General features: G+C 38.0%; 2 protein-coding genes across 4 annotated transcripts; one reads left to right on the forward strand and one right to left on the reverse strand.

Annotated features, from left to right (window-relative positions):
- Positions 1-2,356: 2,356 nt before the first annotated feature.
- LOC113284436 (pumilio homolog 23-like) lies at positions 2,357-7,830 on the forward strand. Its single transcript, XM_026533894.1, has 9 exons — positions 2,357-3,152; positions 3,769-4,071; positions 4,673-4,843; positions 5,030-5,173; positions 5,312-5,431; positions 5,921-6,106; positions 6,374-6,522; positions 6,914-7,096; positions 7,201-7,830. The coding sequence occupies exons 1-9, from the start codon at positions 2,496-2,498 to the stop codon at positions 7,625-7,627; spliced, it is 2,340 nt and encodes a 779-aa protein (XP_026389679.1). The 5' UTR covers positions 2,357-2,495; the 3' UTR covers positions 7,628-7,830.
- A 774-nt stretch (positions 7,831-8,604) lies between these two features.
- LOC113284439 lies at positions 8,605-12,318 on the reverse strand. 3 transcript variants are annotated; one of them, XM_026533898.1, is made up of 6 exons: positions 12,010-12,318; positions 11,715-11,832; positions 10,942-11,616; positions 10,459-10,570; positions 9,251-9,311; positions 8,605-9,092 (listed from the first exon to the last, which is right to left on the reverse strand). In XM_026533898.1, the coding sequence occupies exons 1-5, from the start codon at positions 12,093-12,095 to the stop codon at positions 9,286-9,288; spliced, it is 1,017 nt and encodes a 338-aa protein (XP_026389683.1). In that variant the 5' UTR covers positions 12,096-12,318; the 3' UTR covers positions 8,605-9,092; positions 9,251-9,285. The 3 variants fall into 3 exon arrangements, with proteins under 3 accessions (XP_026389683.1, XP_026389684.1, XP_026389682.1); XM_026533899.1 differs by having other exon boundaries at positions 8,607-9,080; positions 11,715-11,922; XM_026533897.1 differs by having other exon boundaries at positions 8,607-9,080; positions 12,010-12,317.
- Between the last annotated feature and the right edge of the window lie 347 nt (positions 12,319-12,665).

Raw genomic sequence — 12,665 nt, forward strand, 5'->3', positions numbered from 1 at the left:
TCCTTACGATGTCTACAGTGAACTGCCATATGTCCAGTAACTCCACACGCATAACAAGCACCCTTAATTTTAGTAATGCTAGACTCTGGTTTTCGAAACATACCTTTCTTGGGAGGACCACGCTTAGAGTTACGATTGTTACTCTCACCTTTTCCAGCTTTGGAAGATCTGTGTTCAGTCATATGAGCTTTGTTACTCATGTCCCTTGCAGAAGACACGTTCTTATCCTTGGTGCACAGCATCTCTTCCACTTGAATTTTCTTTCCTAATTCAACCATGTTGATCTCGCCAGTTTCATGTCTTAGCTTTTTCTTGTATTCAGACCAAGAAGATGGTAACTTCTCAATTACCGCAGATACTTGAAACGTCTCATCAATGACCATACCTTCAGCAAGAATCTCATTAATGATCTGTTGAAATTCGAGAAATTGATCAACAACAGGTTTATCATTCGTCATCTTGAAGTCCATAAACTTCGCCACCAGAAATTTGACGTTTTCATTTCTTGGGGAAGCACCATGAATGACATTATCATCACAAGAAATAGCGAATTCACGATGGAGATTGGTTTCAGCGAGTCTGTTCTTGAAATAAAACGGCGAATCGAGCAAGGCTTGGGTATCAAAGTATCTACACAAATTCTAACAGTATACGGGTTGGAACTAATCGATGGACTTGATAGGGGAGATTATCCGACTATCGGCGCAGGAACAAGAATTGATCTTAACATCAAGAAGAAAGAACTTGTTATCGAAATTAATCCTAATAGAATTCAAATTGTTCTTATGATATCAAAACGGAAAACAATATATAATTGAAGTTGATAGAACTGAAACAGTTTCAAGTTTGAAAGAGAAAATCCATGGGATTGACGGAAGTCCCATCAAAAGATCGCACTCAAAGTGGGGCTGCATGAGCAAAGAAAACAGTTTGACGATCCAGCTCCAAACATAGATTATAATATGGAAATTAGCATTAGTGAACATCCAGAGCAATTTTCGGCTAAACAAGATTACTTTCAGCTCATGAGTTCGGCCAAAAATCCACCAGAGTCGAGTCAGACGAACCTAACACAGTGCCATGTTCGGCTCAAAATATAAGAGTACTAAAATCGGCCGAACATCATGAAATTTATGGGGCTACTCAACTCGTGTGTGCGGTCGAATCCACCAAAGACGAATCAGCCGAACCTAATACGGATGTAATGTTCAGCCCAAAATTATATTTACAAAATCAGACGAACTGATCTTCTAAAGCCTAGGTTTGTCCAATAATTTTGGCCCGAACCTACATCTGTAACCCTAATTTCATCTTCTAAATCCTATTCAATCGATTAAACATACTCGAATCTATGACAAATAAGATGGATTTGTTATAAATACATTCTAATATACATCTAACTGCAATCGGCGTTCGGATTTCGCACTTCTCAAAGGGAGAAGAAGGAAGAAGAAGAATTAGAAAAGAAAAAATGTTGACTGTTTTTTTTTTATTAGTTTTAGTTTAGGTTTTAATTTAGTCAAAGAGTATTCAAGTAATCTAATTAGTTTTAGTTTAAGTTTTTAATTAAATGGAAGGACATTTAAGTAATCTAATTAAAGGGTAACCTAGTAATTTTGAAATGGTTTAGACACCCTTTATAAAGATATCATTTAGTATGCCTCAAAACTAGGGGTGAGCATAAAAACCGGAACCGCGGATTTGATCCGTATCCGTCCGCAAAATTGCGGATTTCACCCAAACTGCAAGACACGGATGGGATTCTCAAATCCGCATGTTTTAGCGGTTTAGGTGCGGTTGAATATTGAAAACCGCGGATTCACCCGCACCGCATCTGACTCTGCTCCATTAGCTATAAGCCACGAAGCCCAACTAATTGAATGTGATGTCACTAAGCCCATATCAAAAATGGATTGCTTATTTGCTTCTTTAGCTTGATGTCACTAAGCAAGCAGGCCCAACATGGGAACTGGATCGAACCAAAGAGCCGAGACTCCGCTGCTCAATGAGCAGAGATGTGATGATGAGTTGGGAATTTGAGTTTTCTTCTTTTCTTGCTTGACAAATTTTTTTTTTACCAAATCCGCGGTTAATCCGCAACCGGCCCGTACAATCTACGGATCCGCGGATGTAAAATCCGCGGATGATTGGGCCGGTCACGGTTTGATTTTTCAAATCTGCAACTTGGACGCTTTGGTTGCGGGTGACCCTTAATCCGCAACCGTCCGTCCGTTGCACACCCCTACTCAAAACAGGTTTCTATATAATTGAACTTGAACCAATTCTCAAGTGACTGGAAGAAGCCCAAGCCCAAACAAACGAGCGGCTCGCTTGAATTAGGTCTGATTTTCTTCTACCTTCATTCTTCATTCATAGAGTTGAGCAAAGCAGCAGCAAGAAGAAGAAATTAGGGTTTTTAGGGTTTATACTGAATTCAATCTCATTTCTCTTCATAAGTTTTTTTTGGTAATCGGTAATTGCAGCAGCAGTAGTCTATGGTTTGTATTGGTTCAAAAGCTCTTCAATCAGGAAGATACAAAGCTCATAATAATCACAACCTCATAGAAGAAGATTATCCTCAAATGCCTGGGGACAGAATGAATCATAAGACTGATAATCAAGCTGGAGGTAGAAGGAATAATAATAATCCTAAGGGAAGCAAAAACAGAAGACCTGGTAAAGAACAACATCACGGCGGCGGCGGCGGTGGCGGTTTTGATGGTTTTGCAGCACAACCATCCTATAAAAAGAATGACAAGTATTCATCCAACCATCAATCATCGTCACTTGTGAGGAAACAAGTGGATCCAGAGACGGCAAAGTACTTTTCTGAAATTGCTAATTTATACGAAGGAGCTGAGATTGAGGAGCGGAATGTTATATGTGGAAATGCGTTAGAGGAAACAAGAGGGAAAGAATTAGAACTTGCTACTGATTATATTATTAGTCATAATTTACAGGCATTACTGGAAGGTGCTGATTTGGATCAATTATGTGGTTTCTTGCAAAATGCCGCGAAAGTGTTTCCGTTGATTGCCATGGATAGGTCTGGTTCGCATGTTGCTGAGACTGCGTTGAAAGCTTTAGCTGTGCATCTTCAGGATAATGATATGTATGCCATCATTGAAGAGACTTTAACCAAGATATGTCAGGTATATATCTCTTGTGCATTTTCCTTTTACAGACTCACCAATCCATGTCGAACTTGTACTTAAGTGATAACTAGAAACTTAGTAGCCATTGATAATCAGATGCTCATTAGTTGAATGTTTCATTTTATTTTTTGTGCTTGACTATTTAATGTGTCTTCCACATTGTATGTATATTTGCGTCTTGGATGACTGTTGTACTTGGATGCCCAATCAGTAGCCATCGGTGAACATATATGCTTATTTGTTAAACGTTTCAACTACTGTTTCTTGCATGTATGTTTGTGTCTGGAGTGCGTAGTTTATCGCTGGAGTTTAATTTGATATTATGGGTAGGTTCAAAGTTAATGTAAGGCTATTTTAAGTTGTCCCGCTGGAAACCTACAAGTTTATTTACTTCGGCAGAGTCTGTCATGGATACATAAAAACTACCTTTCTTGCAAAAAAACTTTGTAACCATCAATATCTATCTAGATGTTTATTAGTTAAACATTTGCATTGCTGTTTCTTGCTTGTGTACTTGCGTCTGGGATTTAACCGTATTTCTTGTACCTAATACTTCTTGTCTGCAACTGCTTGTATTTGTCCTTGGCTTTACTTGTTTGTTTTCATTTGCCAGGTGATTGTGGTAAAACCTGTTAATGTGATGTGTGACCGTTATGGATCACATGTTCTGAGGAGTCTTCTTTGTCTCTGTAAAGGAGTTCCATTGGACTCTTCGAAAGAGTTTCATGTAACAAAGTCATCTACTGTTCTAGCAGAGAGGTTTAATACCAAGGAAACAAAGGATGTTGGAAATAGCACACAGCATCAGCGAGGATTCCCTGATTTACTTAAATTTCTGGTCACACGGATGATGGAATGTGCAAAAAAAGATATTGCAACTCTCCGAGCTGATCAGTGTAGCAGCTTAGTGATGCAGGTATTTGTTCGGCTGTTATATGCTCCTGATGTTCTTTGAATTTTGTTTTCCTGTATGAAGTACAAGTTTATCTTTTATACACGGTTTTTCGTTTTGAGTTGGTGGATGTGGTTCTTATCTAATGTACAAGACTTGTTCTTGGTGTTGCACATACTTTAATACTAGATTGTGCAACCAATATTTACTGATTAGGTTTCTTGATTGGACTGTAGAAACTTGGTTCTAACTATCTTCTCCAGCGGCTTGTTCAGAAATCTTAGATTTTGAAAACTGTCTTCAATGGAAGGGTGATGCTAATCTAGGATCGTTTTGTTGTTTGGTTTCGGCACCCAATTCTTGTGGTGGTTTAAGTCGTATTCTTCATTTTAACTGATTTTGTGCATTATCCTCCAAAACTAGTTCGAGCATATGAATATCCTTTAGTGCGGGTTGAGTACAGGGTAGTATTGTGGTGCCTAATGGCCAAAACATTAGTTGAAATGAAATATAACTGAACACTTCCCTCTCGCTCTTTATTGTTGTGTGCTTTTCCCCTCAGAGGTGCTGATATTACAGTGGTACCCTTTCTGATATATTATTCTGGTTACGGTTCTTCCTGCAGACTGCTTTGAAGTTATTAGTGGGAGAAGATAAAGAGTTGATGAACATAATTCCTATCGTTCTTGCCTGTCATGGAGAAAATACAGGAGAAGAAGGAGACCTGATACAAAATGTTGCTGTGCTGAAAACGCTGGATTTGTTGAATGACAATGCTTTTAGTCATTTAATGGAGGTCGGTTATTTGTTTCTTTGAGTGCACAAACATGTCAGGTAGTTGAAAATTCAGTTCAACTATTCCTGTTATGAAAGAGCTGATCACACTGTTTATAATAAAATTCTAAACTCTCAAAAATGATAACCAAAAGAGTAAAATAATGGACATGTTTTTTTGAGCAAATTTCTTACATAATTGTTGCAGGTCATTTTGGAAGTGGCACCTGAGACCCTATACAATGAAATTCTCGCAAAAGTTTTCCGCAGTAGGTTATTCAAGGTCTCTTCAACTCACTTGGGAAGTTTTGTGATTCAGTCGTTAGTTTCTGCTGCAAAAACCCAAGATCAAGTAAGTACGTATTATTACGTTTAGTCATCTGAAGCAGTCCTCTTTTGCTTATGTGATCCAATGTTTAGCCCATGGCTAGTGAATTTGGATCTACTTGTTTCCTAATCAATTTGGTTCATTTATCATTTGCTTCTCTAGATGGACTTAATTTGGAAAGAGCTGGGTGGAAAATTTAGAGAACTTCTTGAACTTGGGAGGTCAGGCGTGGTTGCGTCCATCATAGCTGCAAGTCAAAAGCTTCACACAAATGAAAGGAAGGTTTGTATTTTACACTCTATCTCTTTGTTTTCATTGGCTTGCTAAACTTCTTAATTGTAGAAGGAAAAGTGCAAAGAAGACCATGCATACATATTAGTTCCTAAACCCCCTGCAAAGTGTAGAGATTTTCCATTGAAATTAGAGGAACTGTTGCACATAGAATCTCCAACTATTCATTCCACGCTACAGGTTAACTATATTAAAACTGGTTACACAAGCAACCTGCCTGAAAGACGGTAACATTTTTAGGGATACATGTTGGTTTGTTCTGTAACTGATACCAAAGTTTCTCAGTATATGTATCTTTCAACTAATTCCAATGATGGCATTGCTGTGGACCTGTGGTGTCACATGTCAACCACAGCAGATTTTTCATCAGTCTTTTCTGCTATAATTTAGTAGCAAAGATTCATAGGGGTTCACCCTATGCTGTTCACGATTTTCCAATCTGTTGTTAGTGACCTTTATTATACTTAATGTGTTGTTCAGTGTTCCGAGGCGCTTGCTGCTGCAGTATGTTCTACTTCTGAATCTAGTAACTGCATTGTTCCTCGGCTATTATTCCTGGAAAGCTACTTTAGCAGTGAAGATAAATCCAACTGGAAGTGGGGCAAGGATGACCAGATGAATGTCTTGGGTTGTCTAATGCTACAAACAATCTTCAAATTTCCGAGTGTAAGTTATATATTCTTCTCCCTCTCTTCCTGCATGTTGTTTTCTACTTTATTCATTTTACCTCTTTCTGGTGCCTCATTCATCCTTTAGCCATCATCTAGCGGATAACTATACAAAATGATCCATGCTTTTACCCAAGTACTTTGGTGTGTGATTTTCCATTTGACCTGTTATACTTTAATTGGTGGCATCATTGCAAATGATGGTAGATGAGCCTTTGTTTAAACTTTTGGCATTGTCTTATTTAGTTATTTTCTATGTTAACAGGGATTTATTCAGCAATATGTGACGAGCATTTCATCCATGGAAACAAATCATGTTCTGGAAGCAGCAAAGGATGCAGGAGGAGGACGTGTTATTGACTGTTTTCTATCTTCGAATGTTTCTGCGAAACAGACACGCAGATTTATATACAAGTAAGTTGCTAAGTTTCATAGCCTTTATCTTCTCCTCGAACTGCTTAGTCATGAGGTAGGATTCCTTAGTAAGGTACCCTGCTTGCATGTTTATCCTATACCTAGGACGTATAGTTAAGATAACAAAACTAAACCAGGGAAAGCATCGGTTTGGCCCTCCATGTTTCCAGGGAGTTGACTGTCGAAAATAATGCTTAGCAGTTCGACTCAGCTAGAGTAAATTAGTAATTCTTTTTTTATGCTGCAACAACATCTTTCTTTCTTTTTCAACTTATGCCTACAAGTCAAACATTTGACACATAGATTTTCAAACTCCTATTTTGCGTCTTAGACAAACATTTTACACTTGGATTTTCTAACTCCTAATTTGTGTTTTTTGCTTTATCAATAGACTGCGGGAACATTTTGGAGAGCTTGCAATGCGCCCGTCAGGCTCTTTTATAGTTGAGAAGTGTTTCATGGCCAGCAATCTGACATTAAGAGAGACTATAGCATCTGAGCTGTTAGCTGTGAGACCGGAACTGTCCAAAACGAAGCAAGGTCCGCATCTGCTGAGGAAGTTAGATATTGATGGGTAAGCGACCACGTCCTCTTATATCTCAGTTTCATGCAATCATGGTTTTGTTCTCCTTCCATCACGATCTCCTTTTTTTCATCTTCCTTTTGTATTACATGCAGATATGCAACACGGCCTGATCAGTGGAAGTCAAGACAAGAATCAAAACAAACAGCTTATAGAGAGTTTTATGATGCTTTTGGTTCTACGAAGAAAACGAAAAAGTCAAGCAAAAGCTTTGTTGGTGAATCTTCCTCAAGATTATCACCCCCAAGGAGTGTAAAGAAGATGAGGGTAGAGGTCGACCAATTCTTGGCTTCTGCTGGTACTTCACAGCCCTCTGGCTCCTCCAACTTTCCAGATATTGAAGCTTCAATGGCTAAATTGGGTTTCGCTGGGTTCAAACGACATCACTCTAGAGGAGAAGAACGAGGAGGCGGTAAGAAATTTAGAAAAGTCTCAGTAGAAGGCAATTCTATGAAAACGGAAAGTAAAGAGTGGAATAGAAATAAGAAAAGGAAAGGTGGCGAGGACTTGAGAGCATATTAGTTTTTTCTTTCCGTTTTAAGAAAGAAGCAAATTTTGTTTAGTTTTACTGTGTAATGAGAGTGCCGTAGAAGATTATAGTTTTGAGTTTTTGTGAGAACATCGTTTCTCTGAATGCCTTCATTCCTATGTAAGTTAAAACTATTGTATGTGATGGTGCTGATGAGCTAGAAGTAAGAAACTGTGTTAGTATTGCGATTTAATTTTTTTGTCAGGTGAAAATATCCCAAGCATACTTGACATAGTAGGTTTCTGCAATGGTTTTGCTTGTATGAGGCAAGTCGGTCAACATAATAGTAATGGTTCGATAAGCGTCATTAACCCGAACCGGGGTGTGAATTATTTGTCCTCCCTTATGGATGTCCTACTGGGTGATACAGCTTCGTGTGTCTTGGTTTTGGTTTTGATTCGTTATCACAAGTATACAAGGCTGCTATTGTTTTCGATTCAATAGCCAAAAACGAGTTTGTTTGCATGGTCATTAGTGTTTCCTGTTGTTGTTACAAGCTTCATATGCATATATTGAAGGACAAGGTCGGAAAGGTCCACTCTGTTGCTATTTTGACACATTTGCTGCGACGCCCCCTACGCGTCTATTGAGTTTCTCCGATCAGGTGCTATTGTATTGGTTCAATGGGGAGCGTCTTATATTCTACAATCTGCAACAGAAACGCCTCAAGGTGGTGGCGTGCTCCCACCTTAGTGTTTTTCAAACTCAGATGAATGAAAACTTAGAGCGTCTTATTGGTGATGATGTTAATATTTATTGCCCGTCCATGGATTATCAGCTGCATGCTCAAGTGGAGAACATGGTTTCTCTGAAAACCTCCAATAACAATGCAGCTGCAGGATGGCTGATTACTGGAAGAATAAGAACCACTTTTTCTGCTTTCTTTTAGCTTGTTTTGTCCTAGAATTTTCTGTTTTCTATTCAGACTACTAATACACTTGGAATGTGATACTTACAAACTGGAAGCTGATAGAAACAATTGCAGAGGTTTATATGCTTTATTGGGAATGTGATATTTACAAACTTATTTGTAGCCCAAGGAAATGAGAAGAATCAACTTTTCTATTGCATGAAAGATACAGCCAGAAGAAGAATTATAAAGCAAGAGAGGAGACACATCGTACATTAAAAATACATTGCATTACATTACAGGTGCGAATAGAAGCCACTTAAGCTGTCATCGTTTTTACTAATATCACAAACTTTGTATCTATATATGGCATGACATTGGCCTTCAATATTCAATTCCGGTACAGTTTGCTGTGACCAACCATATATCGGTGTCAATCGCCATCATCAACCTTGGGGACCCATTTGAATGCCGCAAGGAATTCAGGTATATCAAAATTCCCATTTTAAAAGGTGGGTTTCGATTTAAGGTATGAGAAGATCAAAAGGTTACTTGCCATGACTGTCCTCTTTGCACGAGAAGCTGACTTTAGGTACCTACACAGTAGACTATACAATCATGCACAAGATAAGGAAACGGGAATAACAGTATGTTTATGTATGTATAAAGTTCAGCTCAAGTGGTCATCATGCCCATGAAAACAATACAGATCACATAACCTAGTACTGCCTGAAAAAGCATATGTCAACTGTTAAAGGGACCATACCTTTTTATCTCCATACAACAACACTTGCTCAAGGCTCAAGCTGAGTAGAACAAGAAAGGCACTGGAAACAGACAAAAGAGTGGAGGATTTAGCAACGCTTCTACTTGACACACAATTGACTTGAATAGTAACTACATATTTTAGCGTTTCACATCCTATCAATTATCCTAGATTCATATCAGTAAAGCTAACAGTTAATCGTCCAAAAAAGGCCCTTTTACAAGAAATATTCTTTAGCGCTCTTGCAAACAGTCGGCCTTGACAGCGCTTGGCAATCTAATGCACTTAGCATGGTTCCACTAAGTTTCATGGAATTTATTTAGATTGTTGCACAAAAAGTAACTTATGTGAATCAATGTAGTACGACTCGGGGATCGGCCCAGGCTCGGCTGGGGACCGATCCCCGAGTATTTCCCGATCCCATCCGATCCCGGCCGAGTAACTCGGTGATTATTTGTTTTTTGCTTAAGAGTTAAGACTATTTAATATAATTGATATTCCTTCCTTATTTAGTTTGGTTCCTTAATTTTCATTCCTGAATTTTAGCCAACTAATTATTTTCTGTATATATCATTAGCTAATTTTCATTCCTGATTTTTAGCCAACTAATTATTTTCTGTATTTATCATTAGCTAATTTTCATTCCTGATTTTTAGCCAGTAATTATATATCATTAGCAAATCGTAATAAATATGTCCGTCTTTCATATGCAGTTTCCTTCCTAACTTCTTGTCAATTATGCTCCGTAGAAACTTGATTGATGTAATTAGCTATGTTATTTCTTTCCTAGATTAGATTTATCTTCCTTATGAAGAATTTATATTTACAGTAAATATAATAAATATACACATTCTTCTGCAAATATAAATAAGAAACCTTCTATTCATCTGCACTGCAAGTTTTAGTTTAAGTCTTTAGGGTTTAAGTATAACAATTAAAATAAAGTGTTCCAAAGATTTTTTTTCCCACTTTGACCCTATTTACCGAGTAACTCGTTGACTCGTCCTGACTCGTGACCGACTCAGCGAGTAATCACTAAAAACCCTACTCGGACGAGTCTTTGAAGATCGTATCGTCCAAAGGCCGATACCCGAGTTACTCGCGAGTAACTCGGACGACTTGGCCGAGGCGTACTACATTGATGTGAATTCCACTATTCCCCCTTGATGGTATTCACAAGTTCAAGAAAGAGAGAATATACAACTTACCAATCAAAATAATTGTTAGCATGACCAGGAGCGTGACTCGAACAGGAGATCTAAACTTCATGTGTCGTGGGCTCTGTGACTGCCTCCGGCAACCACCCAATCTCGAAACAAGCTGAAATAACAGATATTTGTTAGCGTATTCCCTTTCATAGAGACAAATAGCAATCATCTAATTTGCAGCTTGAAAACAATTGTTTAGAACACAGATTCATCTTGAAGATTTGGTACCCTAATCATCTCAGACTCTCAGTAGCTTCTAGCATCCAAAAAACTGCTTGATAATTGATATTAACTTTTTCAGACAAAAATAAATGCAGCACATTTTCAGACTTGGCTGCCATCCAGAATAGCAAAATCAATTCTTAAGGCTAAGATTACCCAAGCAAGTTTGAAGTTCAGTGATGATTTGTATATACTTGATACTAGATTTTATCACTAAACGATGTTCCAACATAACCTGGAAGATATGAGTTAAGCTCTTACCTGAGTTAAGCGACGTACTCCTCTAATGTCCCGCGAACTTGATATCCCTCCATTTGTTTGTGGAAGCACCTCACCCCTTTGCCTCCAAAAACTACTCTTCAATACCTTTCCTTTGTTTGTGGATTCATCTTCAGATACTAACTTCTTCCTCTTGTCATCCTCATCAGCAATTACAATCTTCCAATCACCAAAATTTGGCGAACCCCACATCCTCGTTTGACCAGCTGATCTCTCTGCTTGACAATTTACATCATCTCCTGCCCCAGAAATTTCTTTCGTTTCCAGTTCTACAACATACTTAGCATCCTTATTGATAGTTAAAACCTCTTTAAACCCCTTCCGCTTACACTCCACAATCTCTTTCTCATTCGCGCCACCACCAACACCACATAGGTGCACGTCTTTTACCGACCCCGACTCAACAGAGTCATCTGTTCCACTCTGAGATGTCCCAGGCGATGACCCAGAGAGAAATGCAGCTAGATCATCTCTTTCTTCTTCATCCAAATTCACCCACCGAAGAGGTTCATTCCCTTCCTCATTTAGCGCCTCCTTCAAGGCAGTTTCCACACGAGCTATCTGCCCTTCTATCACACTAATGAATTGTTTATGCCTAGTCGTTCGATTATCCTCAATTCGATGACTTAACCGAACCGCTCTCTCGAATTCATCCAACTGTTCCAAAAACAAACAACAATCTACAATCAACAAATGATTACAACAACATTGTATTGAGTGAGTTGAGAGTTACACACGCAAACACACAGACTGACCTGCCATTTAGCAGTTCCCAGTGCAGTTTGAACCTCTCTTCGCAGTTCAACGGAATAATCATCTGATTCTAAACCTTCTTTTGTCTCCCTTACCCATGTCCTGTAAACTGATTCCATTCTGCGAAATCCCCCATTACGCCATTTATCAAAAAGAATCAAAATTTAACTTTTTTGATTGAAACCCATTGGTAGAAATTAAAAAGAAAACCTACCCAAATACATCCAGATTAGATTTCAGAAGCAAAATTAAAATAAACCTAAAATTTGAATATGAAGGGATAGAGAAGAGACATACATATCAGCAGAATTCTGGACTTCTTCAGCAGCAGAAAAGAAGACGTCTTTTTGCCATAGATCAAAACTGTTATCAACAACCATCATTCTTCTTCTAATTCTTACTTTACCAAATAATTGAAAAAAAATCAATAAGGTTAATATGATTTTGATGGTACAGATGAATCCTTTTTTTTTATTAATGAAATTATGAAATAGAGAATGAAGTTAGAGAGAAGAAATCATCCAAAGAAGAAGAAGAAGAGACGTTGAAGGAATTTCTGTCTTCTCTTCTCTTCTTGGTTGTCTCTCCTTTCTGTATTGCTTGGTGTTGCAGCTGCCTTTGTTAGTTTGTTTATTGTCTTTCTTCGTTTTCTTGGACCGCCCAACTACTTTTTTGTGGGCCCGCCCGAACCCCACGAACTTTTTTTTTTGTTTTTTTGATTCTTTTTCTATTTTTTTAGTTGTAATAATTAATTTCGCCGCAAAAACTAAATTTAATTCAAATTATCTACCTTTCTGAAATAAAAATTTAATGATATTTGCATCACCATAATAATAATAAAAAAATTAATCATTAAAGATTCAAGGTTACTAGTCTCATGGGTGGCGTCCTATGATTAGATTGAGCTGCTAGATTAGCAGAAAAATGTTGTATTTCAAAAAAAAAAAAGAAGT

Source organism: Papaver somniferum, chromosome 5 (assembly GCF_003573695.1).
Source record: "Papaver somniferum cultivar HN1 chromosome 5, ASM357369v1, whole genome shotgun sequence".
Lineage (NCBI taxonomy): Eukaryota > Viridiplantae > Streptophyta > Magnoliopsida > Ranunculales > Papaveraceae > Papaver > Papaver somniferum.